The sequence below is a fragment of the Scyliorhinus canicula genome, chromosome 24 (assembly GCF_902713615.1).
Source record: "Scyliorhinus canicula chromosome 24, sScyCan1.1, whole genome shotgun sequence".
NCBI lineage: Eukaryota > Metazoa > Chordata > Chondrichthyes > Carcharhiniformes > Scyliorhinidae > Scyliorhinus > Scyliorhinus canicula.
In genome coordinates this window covers 3,278,453-3,294,727 of record NC_052169.1, presented here as the reverse complement: position 1 = coordinate 3,294,727, position 16,275 = coordinate 3,278,453, and the positions used below count along the sequence as shown (strand labels likewise).

The 16,275-nt window shown below is 48.0% G+C and overlaps 1 protein-coding gene across 1 annotated transcript in view; it reads right to left on the bottom strand.

The window, feature by feature from the left end:
- The window catches only part of LOC119956713 (ras GTPase-activating-like protein IQGAP1), a 117,615-nt gene that overhangs the window by 99,452 nt on the left and 1,888 nt on the right, over positions 1-16,275 (bottom strand). The window contains exon 2 of the mRNA XM_038784050.1: positions 10,288-10,387. Coding sequence (XP_038639978.1) covers positions 10,288-10,387 — 100 coding nt within the window. The remainder of the gene's footprint in view (positions 1-10,287; positions 10,388-16,275) is intronic.

Genomic DNA, 16,275 nt, shown 5'->3' with positions numbered 1-16,275 from the left:
GACCCTCTGACAGTGCGGCACTCCCTCAGTACTGACCCTCTGACAGTGCGGCACTCTCTCAGTACTGACCCTCTGACAGTGCAGCACTCCCTCAGTACTGACCCTCTGACAGTGCGGCACTCCCTCAGTACTGACCCTCTGACAGTGCAGCACTCCCTCAGTACTGACCCTCTGACAGTGCAGCACTCCCTCAGTACTGACCCTCTGATAGTGCAGCACTCCCTCAGTACTGACCCTCTGACAGAGCAGCACTCCCTCAGTACTGACCCTCTGACAGTGCGGCACTCCCTCAGTACTGACCCTCTGATAGTGCAGCACTCCCTCAGTACTGACCCTCTGACAGTGCGGCGCTCCCTCAGTACTGACCCTCTGACAGTGCGGCACTCCCTCAGTACTGACCCTCTGACAGTGCGGCACTCCCTCAGTACTGACCCTCTGACAGTGCGGCACTCCCTCAGTACTGACCCTCTGACAGTGCGGCACTCCCTCAGTACTGACCCTCTGACAGTGCGGCACTCTCTCAGTACTGACCCTCTGACAGTGAATCGATGACCTTCAGATTTACGGCGAGAGTGTTACCTACTGAGCGACAGCTGGCAATGAAAAGGAATCATTAAAGTTTTTTCTATAAATGGGTTTAAAAAAGGCTGCAGAGTATTCCGGTATAGGAAACAAAGAGGGAAGTTGTTTTGCACTGAGGAGTCTGGGCGACATGGCTCACTAATGGTCAAAGATTCGCTTCGTGGGTGACACCACCCAACTGCTATTCCTAGGGGCAGAAAGGGGATGAGAAACTAGTTTGATTTGAGGTCGAGGGGTGTGGACGAACAGCTGCTGCAGTGAATTGTTATGGACACAGATCTAACGTTCAAAGCCAGCGCTGGTGGAATATCTCCAGGTGCTGCTCAATCCAACAGCAGCACAAAGGGTTTTGTCGGGGTGGGGTTGGGGTGTGAGGGGGGGAAAGAGTGCTGATGTGGGGTATTAATGGGCGGGGAAGGGGGGTGAATGAACAAGCGGAAGACGGGGACTTAAACTGTGTGAGTGCGATAAGGTAGAACCAAGATTAATTCACAATGAAGGCAGTAAGAAGTCTTACAACACCAGGTTAAAGCCCAACATGTTTGTTTCAAACACTAGCTTTCGGAGCGCTGCTCCTTCCTCAGGTGAATCCTCAGGTGAATCCCCAGGTGAATGAGGAAGGAGCAGTGCTCCGAAAGCTAGTGTTTGAAACAAACCTGTTGGACTTTAACCTGGTGTTGGAAGACTTCTTACTGTGCTCACCCCAGTCCAACGCCGGCATCTCCACATCAATGAAGGCAGGGCAGTGAAGGAAAATGTGACAGCAAGGGAGAGGGGGACAGTGAAAGTGTAAAATGGAGAGATGGAGTGAGGACTTCAATTTATAAACACAACATAACCAGAGGCGATCGGTTTAAGATAGTCGCCAAGAAATTAAACAGGGAATTCAGAAGGAACTCTTTGCCCAGAGAGTGGTGAAACATGTAGAACTTGCTGCCACATGGAGTGGATATTATGGATACATTTTAAGGGGGAACTAGACAAATGAGGGAGAAAAGAATGGACGGTTACGATGGTAGATTTAGCTGAGAAAACATGGGAGGAGGGTCAAGCGGAGCATGGACCAGCATGGACTGGCGGGCTGAATGGTCTCTTTTACGAACATCCTATTTAATTTCAACAAAATATAAAAGGAAAAGGAGCACAGTCTAAGAAAGCGAGCATATCTACAGCTAGTGTACCCGAGGTCTGATTTCTGCTTGACTTAGTAACTGAGCCATCGGTTGGTTTTAATTATTTTAACTTATCAGCATATTGGGTTGGTTGGAATTTCTGCTGATTCTAACCTTGTGAAACCAGTGCGAACACATGACGGGGAGGGCTGAATGAGGAACCTGAAACCAAGTTCAGCCATGAGCCCCACCCTGCCCCAGCCTCACAGGCCACACGTGAAACACACGGGCGGTTTTCTTTCAATTCACGCATGGGGAAGTGGGCGTCATTAGGAAGGCTAGCGTTTATTGCCCATACCTACTGGCCCTGAACGGACTGCTTTGCCAGGTTATCTCAGAGGGCAATCAACCACATTACTGCGGGTCTGGAGTCGCATTCAGGCCAGACCGGGTTAGGGCAGCAGATTTCCTTCCCTAAATTACATTTGTGAGCCAGTTGGGTTTTCCCCAAGGTCAATCCGGTAGTTTCATCGTTACCATTACTGAAACGAGCTCTTTATTCCCAGATTTGTTTTATTGACTGATTTTAAGCTCGCTAGCTGCTGTGGTGGGATTTGAACTCCTGCCTCTGGATCATTAGTCCAGGCCTCAGGGTTATTAGAGCTGTAACATAATCACATTGCTACCGTTTTATGGGCAGCGCGGTAGCACAGTGGTTAGCACTGTTGCTTCACAGCGCCAGGGACCTGGGTTCGATTCCCGGCTTGGGTCACTGCCTGTCCGCAGTCTACACTTTCCCCCGTGTCTGCGTGGGTTTCCTCCGGGTGCTCCGGTTTCCTCCCACAAGTCCTGAAAGACGAGCTTGTTAGGTGAATTGGACATTCTGAATTCTCCCTCCGTGTACCCGAACAGGCGCCGGAAAGTGGCGACTAGGGGATTTTCACAGTAACTTCATTGCAGTGTTAATGTCAGCCTACTTGTGACAATAATAAAGATTATTATATAATGTATTCTAAAATATGCCTGTAACAACTCTGACTTGCAAACTCCTAAACTTCTCTGTCCTTTATTGAGGTACTCTTTAAGACTTATCACTTTGACCAAACGTTTTGTCAATTGTCCAAATATTTCAGTGGCTGAATATCCAAGTTGTCTACTAATCAGCTTCTGAAGCACCTTGGGATTTGTTACTGTATTAAAGGGGCTATATAAACCTAAGTTGTTGTTGTACAGTCCCCCACACTGAATGATAGGAGTCTGCCCTCGGCAGTTCACTGGGGAAATGGAGAGCGACACTGACCAATGCAGGCGCCACTCCCCACACAGAAAACGCTGGATTCAGTCCTGGAGCTGTGTGGGATTAGCTGATCTGGGTCGTAGTCAGGGAGTCACGGCTGGTCTGGAGAGGTGGATGTCAACATTGAACATAACATGACAAGTGGAAGCAGGGAGTAGGCCATTCAGCCCCTCGACCTTCCTCCGCTGTGGATCTGGTTATGACTGGAATGCCACTTTCCTGTCTGCCTCCATGACCCATAACTATGTTTCTGCTCGGTTTCGAACACGGGGACTTGGGGAACGTGACAGCCACGACACTACAGAAGAACCCGACACCCTTGTCAACTAGAAATCTGTCCAACTAACATTGGTTCCAGCTGCAGATTGTTATTCAGTGACTCTGGCTGCTGAGTGAGGGACAGAACACAATGTGACGCCAAGGAGCTCAACACTATCTAGTACAAAGCAGCCCGCTTGATTGGCATCCAATCCACCAACTTAAATATTCACCACGCGTGCAAACCTGACCACAGCAGAGTGTGCACCATCTACAAGATACACTCCAGCGATTCACCAAGGCACCTCCAACAGAACCAAAACTGTGACCTCTACTATCCTGAAGGACAAGGGCAGCGCACATCCAGGAACCCTACCACCTGGAGGTTCCCCTCCACATCGCTCACCACCCTGACTGGGAAATATATCGGTCGTTCCTTCACTGTCGCTGGGTCAAAATCCTGGAGCTTCCTCCCTAACAGCACAGTGGGTGTACCTACACCACATGGACTACAGGCAGCAGCTCACCACCAGCTTTGTGAGGACTGTTCGGGATGGGCAATAAATGCTCACCTAACCAGCAGTACCCTCATATTGTGAATGACGAAACGAAAGCATAATTGCTTATTCAAGTCATTGCTCTTCATGTTATCTTTTTGGCTGCATAATAATGGTCAGCGGGCAATAAAGTTATTTGTTAAATGTTTGGTGCTTCGGACCGTGTCTGAAACCTGTCAAAAGGCATCGTTTAGAGGCAAAGCGTTTAAGGACAAACCCACATGGTGTCAGCTTCAGCACAAAGCAAATCAATTCCCATGGAAACGGCTCAAATCCAAAGCAAGAACTCGTCGTCAAATCTGTGTTACAACCAGAACTAGCAGGGCGGCACGGTGGCGCAGTGGTTAGCACTGGGACTGCGGCGACGAGGAGCCGGGTTCGATCCCGGCTCTGGCTCACAGTCCGTGTGGAGTTTGCACATTCTCCCCATGTCTGCGTGGGTCTCACTCCCACAACCCAAAGACGTGCAGGCTAGGTGGATTGGCCACGCTAAATTACCCCTTAATTGGAAAAATAAAATAATTGGGTACTCTAAATTTATAAAACAAAACAAGCACTAGCTGCAGGTGAGTTTAAACAGCTCATTAACACACCTGCTTGATGAAGGCAGTCATGTCTGAAATGCTGCTCTCTCGCAGTCTGGTACAGGCATGGAATGCAACATAAACAGCAGGGAAAGGAATTCTATCCCGGACAAGGGTCAGTATCTCTGAAGTAAATGAAGAAACTCTGCCTTCCTCAGATATTGCCTGGGGATTGGCACAGTGCCTTGGCTCAGAGTTTTAAATTTTTCCCCCCAATTTAAGTGGCAATTTAGCGTGGCCAATCCACCGACCCTGCACATCTTTGGGTCGTAGGGATGAGACCCACACAGATACGGGGAGAATGTGCAAACTCCACACGGGCAGTGACCCGGGGCCGGGATTGAACCTGGGTCCTCGGCGCCGTGAAGCAGCAGTGCTAACCACTACACCACTGTGCCGCCCTATCAGTCAGAAAACTGAGCATAAAATCCACACCAACACCCCAGGTGCAGTACTGAGGGAGTGCTGCACTTTCTGATTTGCCGTCTTGTGCATGAGCCATTAATCCCAGATCCAGTCTACCCTCTTAGGTGAAAGATGGTACCATTTGGGAGAAGAGGAACCAAGATCGCCGAGAATAGATGGTCCGGACATTGTCACAATGCTGTTAGTGGGGTCTTGCTGTGCACAAATTGGCATTTCCTACATTACAATGGTGACTAGGGGCAGCACGGTGGCACAGTGGTTAGCATTGCTGCCTACGGCGCTGAGGACCCGGGTTCGAATCCCGGCGCTGGGTCACTGTCCGTGTGGAGTTTGCACATTCTCCCCGTGTCTGCGTGGGTTTCGCCCCCACAACCCAAAGATGTGCAGGGTAGGTGGATTGGCCATGCTAAATTGCCCCTTAATTAGAAAAAAATAATTGGGTACGCTAAATTTTTTTTTAAAAATTACAACGGTGACTACATTTCAATGAACTTGCAACTTCTTGAGGTTGAGAAAGGCGCTATAGAAATACGTGTCAGTCAGAGGAGCTGGGCTGTGGCTGCTATATTAGAGCCTACGCTGTCGGAGTGTATGACACTGCATCCTCTGCAAAAACTGAATCATTTCCTGCTACATTCTGGCAGTCACAACAGAAATTAGAACACGAAAGAGGCCATTTCGCCCAATGCAACAATGTTAGTTTCTAATCCTCAGGGTGAGCAAACAGTCCGAATCACCTCGCTGCCCTGTCCGTACATTACATCATCCATTTACCTATTACAATCTTTTTTTTTTATAAATTTAGATTAGCCAATTATTTTTTTCCAATTAAGGGGCAATTTAGCCTGGCCAATCCACCCACCCTGCACATTTTTGGGTTGTGGGGGCGAAACCCACGCAGACACGGGGAGAATGTGCAAACTCCACACGGACAGTGACCCAGAGCCGGGATCGAACCTGGGACCTCGGCACCGTGAGGCAGCTGTGCTAACCACTAGGCCACCGTGCTGCCCTACCTATTACAATCTTAACCATTAATCTTGGAATGGATTGCGTGGCCTGACAACGTTTCTGTAAAGTGTTTCTCCTTGTTCTAAATCAGTTACAGACATCCGTTTGCACTTCCGGCCCAAAGCACTGCAGCAAGCATCAACTGCTGGTGAAAGGCGATGATGTTTACGGAGCTTGAGGGATGGCTGGGAGCTAAAACGCTTCAGCAGATGAGAGCTCTGCACACAAAACAGGAAAAACTAGTGCCGCTGGAGATGGGGAACAAGTGCGCCCCATCCAGAACGTGAAGTGGCAGTTTCTGATTCCGGATACACTGCGGTTTGTGTTGGAGTGGAGTGGAGAGGGGGTTACTGCACCAATATCTGTGCCTCGCACCATAGACAGGTGCAGCTTTGACCCCTGCACATGCTGCTCTCGTGGTGATACACAGGACGGCTGAAATCATCCCTGGCGGATTCTGACTCGATTTTACCAATAGTTAGTTGTTTGTCACTGGGCTCCTGCCAACTACAGCGAAAGCTGTGCTGGGCAGGCCAGGGTGAGGATTGAAAAACTGCTTTCTGTGCAACACACAAACAGCAGCCAATTAGGACACCGTCCCCAATCTGAGGCACACTGGGCAGGGAGCGGAGAGATCTGCGTACAGTTGCACCTATTCGTTTAAAGCATTATTGCCGGGGCGGCACGGTGGCCTAGTGGTTAGCACTGCTGCCTTACCGAGGGCCCAGGTTCGATCCCGGCTCTGGATCACTGTCCGTGTGGATCATAGATCATAGAATTTACAGAGCAGAAGGAGGCCATTCGGCCCATTGAGTCTGCACCGGCTCCTGGAAAGAGCACCCTACCCAAGGTTAACACCTCCACCCTATCCCCATAACCCAGTAACCCCACCCAACACTAAGGAGATAGAGAAATACAGCACAGAACAGGCCCTTCATAGAACAGTACAGCACAGAACAGGCCCTTCTGCCCTCAATGTTGTGCCGAGCCATGATCACCCTACTCAAACCCACGTATCCACCCTATACCCGTAACCCAACAACCCCCCCCTTAACCTTACTTTTATTAGGACACTACGGGCAATTTAGCATGGCCAATCCACCTAACCCGCACATCTTTGGACTGTGGGAGGAAACCGGAGTACCCGGAGGAAACCCACGCAGTCACGAGGAGGATGTGCAGACTCCACACAGACAGCGAACCAAGTCGAAATCGAACTTGGGACCCTGGAGCTGTGAAGCAATTGTGCTATCCACAATGCTACCGTGCTGCCCTTAAGAAGTTAACCTACACGCCATTATTCTACCCTAATCCATGTACCTATCCAATAGCCGCTTGAAGGTCCCTAACTTTTCCGACTCAACTACTTCCACAGGCAGTGCATTCCATGCCCCCACGACTCTCTGGGTAAAGAACCTACCTTTGACATCCCCTCTATATCTTCCACCATTTATCTTAAATTTATGTCCCCTTGTAATGGTGTGTTCCACCCGGGGAAAAAGTCTCTGACTGTCTACTCTATCTATTCCCCTAATGATCTTATAAACCTCTATCAAGTCGCCCCTCATCCTTCTCCGTTCTAATGAGAAAAGGCCTAGCACCCTCAACCTTTCCTCGTAAGACCTACTCTCCATTCCAGGCAACATCCTGGTAAATCTCCTTTGCACCTTTTCCAAAGCTTCCACATCCTTCCTAAAATGAGGTGACCAGAACTGCACACAGTACTCCAAATGTGGCCTGACCAAGGTTTTGTACAGCTGCATCATCACCTCACGGCTCTTAAATTCAATCCCTCTGCTAATGAACGCTAGCACACCATAGGCCTTCTTCACAGCTCTATCCACTTGAGTGGCAACTTTCAAAGATCTATGAACATAGACCCCAAGATCTCTCTGCTCCTCCACATTGCCAAGAACCCTACCATTAATCCTGTATTCCGCATTCATATTTGTCCTTCCAAAATGGACAACCTCACACTTGTCAGGGTTAAACTCCATCTGCCACTTCTCAGCCTAGCTCTGCATTCTATCTATGTCTCTTTGAAGCCGACCACAGCCCTCCTCACTATCCACAACTCCACCAATTTTCGTATCATCTGCAAATTTACTGACCCACCCTTCATCTCCCTCATCCAAGTCGTTAATGAAAATCACAAACAGCAGAGGACCCAGAACTGATCCCTGCGGTACGCCACTGATAACTGGGCTCCAGGCTGAATATTTGCCATCCACCACCACTCTGTCTTCTATCGGTTAGCCAGTTTGTTATCCAACTGGCCAAATTTCCCGCTATCCCATGCCTCCTTACTTTCTGCATAAGCCTACCATGGGGAACCTTATCAAATGCCGTACTAAAATCCATGTACACTACATCCACTGCTTTACCTTCATCCACATGCTTGATCACCTCCTCAAAGAAGTCAATAAGACTTGTAAGGCAAGACCTACCCCTCACAAATCCGTGCTGACTATCCCTAATCAAGCAATGCCTTTCCAGATGCTCAGAAATCCTATCCCTCAGTACCCTTTCCATTACTTTGCCTACCACCGAAGTAAGACTAACTGGCCTGTAATTCCCAGGGTTATCCCTATTCCCTTTTTTGAACAGGGGCACGACATTCGCCACTCTCCAATCCTCTGGTACCACCCCTGTTGACAGCGAGGACGAAAAGATCATTGCCAACGGCTCTGCAATTTCATTTCTTGCTTCCCATAGAATCCTTGGATATATCCCGTCAGGCCCGGGGGACTTGTCTATCCTCAAGTTTTTCAAAACGCGCAACACATCTTCCTTCCTGACAAGTATCTCCTCAAGCTTATCAGTCTGCTTCACGCTGTCCTCTCCAACAATATGGCCCCTCTCGTTTGTAAATACTGAAGAAAAATACTTGTTCAAGAGAAAACACTTGTTCAAGAAGAAAAATACTTGTTCAAGAAGAAAAATACTTGTTCAAGAAGAAAAATACTTGTTCAAGAAGAAAAATACTTGTTCAAGGAGTTTGCACATTCTCCCCGTGTTTGCGTGGGTTTCGCCCCCACAGCCCAAAGATGTGCAGGGTAGGTGGATTGGCCACGCTAAATTGCCCCTTAATTGGAAAAATGAATTGGGTACTCTAAATGTATGCAAATAAAAGGCAGAATTGCCACGCTCCCACGGTTGAATAGCTCAGTGACACTCATGGTTCTAGGCTCCGAAATGAACAATGGGCATTTATATGAGGACCGTACCGCACAGCAACACCTTCAGGAGACATAGGGGGTGGGGGAGGAGAAGGTTGTGGGGGGAATAAAGAGAAACTCTGCAGGAGCTTGCACAGTTCCTCAGATCTGTTATTCATGTCGTTGCTGGGAATCGCAATTCTACTTTCCATCTTTTTGCCCGTCCGTGATACGGAACAACCGCCAGCAAATTGGTGCAAATCAAATTCACCAGATTAAATCCTGTTATATCCTTCAATTGTCTCTGTTTGTGTGTGTTTGGGAAAATAATACACCGACCACGAGCTCACTCAATGCTGTCAGCCTAAATTGTCCCAAAGAGGCAAAAATTCAAGTTCAGCTTCTGGAGATTAAGATTAAAAAGAGCATTTGGGGTAGAAACAAATTTTAGGCCGAAAAGACCTGAAACATCTTTTTCAGCTCTAACCCACTTCCATATCCCTCACTCCCTTCCCTCTCCACAAAGCAATCTGTGAAGTTTGGTTGGCCGTCCTTCCCTTGTAACTTATTCACAACTCAGTAACCTTTTCATATTGAATGTAAAGTATGAAAACAGGTCATTTGGCACAGCAGGTTCATGCCAGTGTTTATACTGCACACAATCCACCTCCCACCTCTGTTCAAACAGTATCGCTCTCTCCTTCAATTTCCTTCTGTGTCACATGCTTACCAAGCTTCCCCTTCAATATCGACAATATTTACTCAACCGCACCTTTTAGGTAGCAAGTTCCACATTCTCGCCCCTCTCTGGGTAAAGAGGTTCCTCCTGAATTGCCGATTGAGTTTATTAGTGACTATTTTACATTTATAATTTTTACTTTTGCTCCCCCCCCCCCCCCCCCCCCCCACAATTGGAAACATCTTCTCTGTGTCTATCCTGTCAAACAAATGTTTCAGCCCAATTTGCAGGCCTCTCAATCTTTTCTTTTCCAGAATTAAATCAATAGGTCCCACTTATGTGTCAATGTTTAGTGTAGGGATGTTTCTGGAGTGAGAAAGGGATTGCGGGAAGTGGGATGGGGATGAAGCGAAGGTTAATTGGATCAAGTGGATGTTTCCTGTTCCTGGAAGCTCTTGTTTCATATGAGTGGCTTCCGATCCTATCCTGAAAAGCATCTGTCCTTCAGGACAGTGCGGAGCAGCACTTTGCAGCAGTTTCAGAGAGTCCACAGCCCACAACAACAGCTCACGTCACCTCGTCAGACAGCAGCAAGGGAACAAGGGGCCTGAAAGGGAACTCACCGTTTAGCTTCCTCCAGGTGACAGAGGTATTCATAGGCAATGTTCTGCCGTCTCCGTTCATCCATCTCCTCGGCCGTAAGACGTTCATTGTCCAAAACAGCTGGAAAACAATGAACAAAAATGAAAACAATGGAAAAATATCTAATAATCATGAAAAATTTCCTGCAAAGAATTTCCTTTCCACAATCCTGACTTTCTCTTGTCATGATTTCTGGTAAAGCTTTTATGTTGCACTGTAAATTGCTATGTCAACATTTTGCATTTAATTTTGCGACATCATTTGTCACGGTATAGTTGCTGGCTCTGGCCACTAGATTGTGAGCTTTTCCAGTCTCCCAATTCTTGCTGTTACCGTGTATATTTAAAAACAACATTGTCCAATTAGTAGAGAAAGTAGAGGGCAGCACGGCGGCACAGTGGTTAGCCCTGCTGCCTCATGGCGCCGAGGTCCCAGGTTCGATCCGGTACTGGGTCACTGTCCGTGTGGAGTTTGCACATTCTCCCCGTGTTTGTGTGGGTTTCACCCCCACAACCCAAAGATGTGCAGAGTAGATGGATTGGCCATGCTAAATTGCCCCTTAATTGGGAAAAAGACTTAAAATTCTAAAAAAATAAAGTAGAGAAAGTAAGAACAATTTACGAGTAAAATTTAAAAGGCAGTGTCGTCAGAGTTTATTTGTGGAGGTTTCCCCTCTCTCATTTCGGACATGTTGCCCCTGAGTGAAGTTATTAGACACTTCCTGGTGCCCGTTTACCCACTATCTGGGTGTAAGTTTGAACCTCCAGGCAGAAATCAAATGAATGCATACCATGATGATTTTGTTCTTTCAGGGGACAAGTACAGTCCCCATCACGTGCATCTGTGAAATTTCGAAGGAGATAAACCTCACCAAGTACGGATAACGGATCTGTGAGTGACAGTGCAATTTTCCCATTCCGCCATGTGGTTGGAAATCCAAAATGTGAAGCAACCAACTTATTTAAAAAGAAAACAGGAAATCTCATTGAGCAACCAATCCTAATTGCCAACAGAATCTCATCACTAACATAATCTCATTTTGACCACTTGAAACTGGGAAACTTAATAAATTGAGTTTATTATTCAGGTAAGTGCATTAATCAGCACTCATTGGCTACAACAGTGAGTACACTTAAAAGTAGCTCATTGGCTCTAAGAGCGCTTTTGGGATGTCCTAAGGTTCTGACAGTTGCTATATAAATGCAAGTGTTTCTTTCTATTCATAGAATCATAGAATTTACAGTGCAGAAGGAAGCCATTCAGCTCATTGAGTCTTCACCGGCCCTTGGAAAGAGCACCCTACATTTTTTAAAATAAATTTATAGTATCCAATTATTTTTTTCCAATTAGGGGCAGCACGGTGGCGCAGTGGTTAGCATTGCTGCCTACGGCGCTGAGGACCTGGGTTCGAATCCCGGTCCTGGGTCACTCTCCGTGTGGAGTTTGCACATTCTCCCCGTGCCTGCGTGGGTTTCACCCCCACAACCCAAAGATGTGCAGGATCAGTGGATTGGCCACGTTAAATTGCCCCTTAATTGGAAAAAAAAAATTGGGTACTCTAAAGTAAAAAAAAACATTTCCAATTAAGGGGCAATTTAATGTGTCCAATCCACCTACCCTGCACATCTTTGGGTTGTGGGGGTGAAACCCACGCAAGCACGGGGAGAATGTGCAAACTCCACACGGACAGTGACCCAGAGCCAGGATCAAACCTGGGATCTTGGCACCGTGAGGTAGCAGCACTAACCACTGCACCACCGTGCTGCCCCCTGGAGCACCCTACTTAAGCCCACACCTCCACCCTATCCCCACACCTCCACCCGTAACCCCAGCTAACCTTTTCTGGACACTACGGGCAATTTAGCATGGCCAATCCACCTAACCTGCACATCTTTGGACTGTGGGAGGAAACCGGAGCACCCGGAGGAAACCCACGCAGACACGTGGAGGACGTACAGACTCCCCACAGACAGTGACCCAAGCCGGGAATTGAACCTGGGACCCTGGAGCTGTGAAGCAACTGTGCTAACCACTGTGGTCCTGTGCCTGCCACTGCATGGGTGATGATGGGGAGGGATCGATTGCTAAAATGAGAGACACATTGCCACTGAAAAACTGGCATCTCCAACGCTCCAGAATCTGCACATTGTGCTGCACAGGGTAAGTATACAAACATGCACAATTGGTCCTGGGATATGCCACTCTATTTGTAACAGTCCACAGATCTCGTGACAAATACCTGATCTTTCTAAGAAAATATAAATTCTTTTTTTCCGATTAAGGGACAATTTAGCGTGGCCAATCCACCTACCATGCTCATATTTTAGGTTGTGGGGGAGAACCCCACGCAGACACGGGGAGAATGTGCAAACTCCACACGGGCAGTGACCCGGGGCCGGGATTGAACCCTGGTCCTCAGTGCTAACTACTGCGCCGCCCTCAAATATCTGGGGCGGGATTCCCCATCCAGCCGCACCCATTTTCCGGTGCCGGGCGCGCCCACCGGCAGCGGGATTCTCCGTCCCGGCAGCCAGCTAATGGGGTTTCCCCCATAGTGAGCACCCCCAAGCCGTCGGGAAATCCGTGGGCGTGAGTGGGCAGTCGGTGAAGCAGAGGATCCCGTCGACGGAGAATCCAGCCCCTGATCTTTGTCCCTATTTTGCACTCTTTAAATCTGTGGAACTTCACTGTGTGACTTAGGGAGCACGTGTGCCACACTTCCCCCATCCCACCCCTGGCCAAAGTCACCCGGGATCCTCTACATCATCAAATCATTCCTGAAGAGAAGCAGACTGAGCTCATGCTGAACTTTGAATCTGTGTGACTCAGGGTGGAACTCACATCTTCCAATATATAGTTGTAGATTGATCTCAGTTCCTTGTGTAGTCACAGGTTGAGTAATTAGATGAGGAAAGAGAAGATCTCAAGTACACTGTACTTTTGCTGCCATGTTGGATATGCGTGGTTTAACCAGGGTTGCTTGCTTTCTGCTCACACATTATTTTGTTGCAACAGGATAGAGTTCTGACGACACAGGAAGTGCAAAATTAGTTCCCTAAATTTGCTGATAATAACCAAATATGGTGCTGCACCTTCTTTCTGAGATATTAAACTAAGGCCATGTTCACCTGTTCAGGTGGAAGTTGAAGATTCCATAACACTATCTGAACAACAGGGGATTTTCCTTGTGCCCTTACCCACATTGCTCACTCAATCAAGAACACATTTATTGGTCATTCTGTTATTGACATCTTTCTGTCACATCTGCTTCTACAGGATCAGCCTGTAAAACATAACTGCACATGAACTTATTGGCACATGTTTCGTAATTTCAAGTTATTCTTCTCTATTGAACATAACTCCAGAGTACCCGGTGGCTGTCTCTGCCTGGCACCCCCCTCCTCCTCCACCCATAGCAGCAAACAGTGACCCAGCCGGGAATCGAACCTGGGACCCTGGAGCTGTGAAGCATTTATGCTAACCACCATGCTACCCTGCTGCCCCTGACAGTCAGGTTTCCTGCTCCTGTGCTATCCAGAGAGAGTTAAATGTGCACATTTAACAAGATTGATGTGTGACTGACCCACACATGGAGGTGCCAGGTTTAACCTGGTTTCTTCAGGAGGTAGCTAACCTCAGTTGAGGCAACAGAAGAACTACAATCAGTCTGAGTGCCCCAGGGGAGGGGAGGAAATCAGTTTGGTCTCCTGTTACCGATAGCAGGATTCGTTTCCAATTATTTTCAAGAAGCGGGTGTAAAATCCTACCCAATGTTGATTGTCAATGTTTACAGGCACTACACCATACGAACTGTACAAGTAGATCGGAATGTCGAAGGAATCCTGCAAGTAGCCTCCCCACAAAATAGAAGATGGTGCCTAACCTTTAACCATTTCATACCCAAACAGAATGACAGTGCAGGAGGGTTAAGAGCAGAGAAATAATTGGAGGCAAATTTTTATAGAATCCCGAGAGTGCAGAAGGAGGCCATTTGGCCCATCGAGTCTGCACCGACGCTCTGAAAGAGCACCCTACCTCGGCCCACTCCCCTGCCCTATCCCTGTAACCTAACCTGCACAACTTTGGACACTGAGGGGCAATTTATCATGGCCAATCCATCTAACCTGCACATGTTTGGACTGTGGGAGGAAACCGGAGCACCCGGAGGAAACCCACGCAGACATGGAGAGAACGTGCAAATTCCACAGACACCCAAGTCCAGAATCAATCCCAGGTCCCTGGTGTTGTGGGGCAGCAGTGCCACCTCTCATTCTTCTGCCATGTTTCCTGGGTCACGAGATCCTTCTATGCCAGTTTAAACAATCGGACCCACCTCACAGTTGTTATCAATCCAATTTATCCAAGGTTTTTAAAGGGGCGTCCGATCCTGGGTGTGACACTGTTTGCAGAACATTTTGTGGGCAGTGAATTGGGCGAGACAGTCTAGTTAGGGAAAGTCACCCAGGTATCCTGCTCCTCTGCTATGTGTGCTCCTCTGCCCACACTTTGTGGGCAGTGAATTGGGCGAGAGAGTCTGGTTAGGGAAAGTCAGCCAGGTTTCCTACTCCCCTGCTATGCAGTGAATCTTGACGGGGTATGCACATTGAATAGAATCACAGTTAAATCACATTGATGAAGAAGTATGGCGGGTGAGTTGGGGATGGTGGTGTGAAACGAGGGTTGCCTGTCGCTGCCAGATCCTGCACAGGGTCAGGGGAGAATTGATGAGGCTTCAAGACTCAGTTTACCTCCGACCTGATAACCCAGAAAGGAAATCCTCCCTCGATTCTGCCATGGCAACGGTTTCCTGACCTCTTACACATTTACACTTTGCTTGCCGATTGAGAGGTTGACAAACGGAGAGATATTTATCCACGCAGGGATTGACTTGCAGGGCCGAGGTTTCACTCTCTCCTACCATTGGTTATCAACACAGAGGCTCAGGATACCACTTCCCTGCAATTCAGGGTTTTTCAGCTTCAACACACGCCCAGCAAGAAGTGACCTTTGGCCCAGAGAATGGGTTAAAATCCACTCTCATCGTCTGGCTAGAATTGACTCGTGGGCAATGGGATTGAGTAATCTCAATACTGCTCGGGAAGCTCTCTCTCCATCCCGTTAATCCTGGGATCGCTCCCTCCCGTTAATCCTGGGATCTCTCCATCCCGTTAATCCTGGGATCTCACTCTCTGGTTAATCCTGGGATCGCTCCCTCCCGTTAATCCTGGGATCTCTCCATCCCGTTAATCCTGAGATCTCTCCCTCCCGTTAATCCTGGGATCTCTCCTTCCCGTTAATCCTGGGATCTCTCCCTCCCGTTAATCCTGGGATCTCTCCATCCCATTAATCCTGGGATCTCTCTCTTTCCCGTTAATCCTGGGATCTCTCTGTTAATCCTGGGATCTCTCTCTCTGGTTAATCCTGGGATCTTTCTCTGGTTAATCCTGGGATCTCTCTCTATCCTGTTAATCCTGGGATCTCTCTCTTTTCCATTAATCCTGGGATCTCCCTGGTTAATCCTGGGATCTCTCTCCCATTAATCATGAGATCTCCCTGGTTAAGCCTGGGATCTCTCTCTTTCCCGTTAATCTGGGGATCTCTCTCTGTTAATCCTGGGATCTATCTCTGGTTAATCCTGGGATATCTCTCTCTGGTTAATCCTGGGATCTCGCTCTATCCCATTAATCCTGGGATCTCTCTTTTTCCCATTAATCCTGGGATCTCTCTCTATTAATCCTGGGATCTCTGGTTAATCCTGGGATCTCTGGTTAATCCTGGGATCTCTGTCTCTGGTTAATCCTGGGATATCTCTCTCTGGTTAATCCTGGGATATCTCTCTCTGGTTAATCCTGGGATCTCCCTGGTTAATCCTGGGATCTCTCTCTCTGGTTAATCCTGGGATCTCCCTGGTTAATCCTGGGATATCTCTCTCTGGTTAATCCTGGGATCTCCCTGGTTAATCCTGGGAT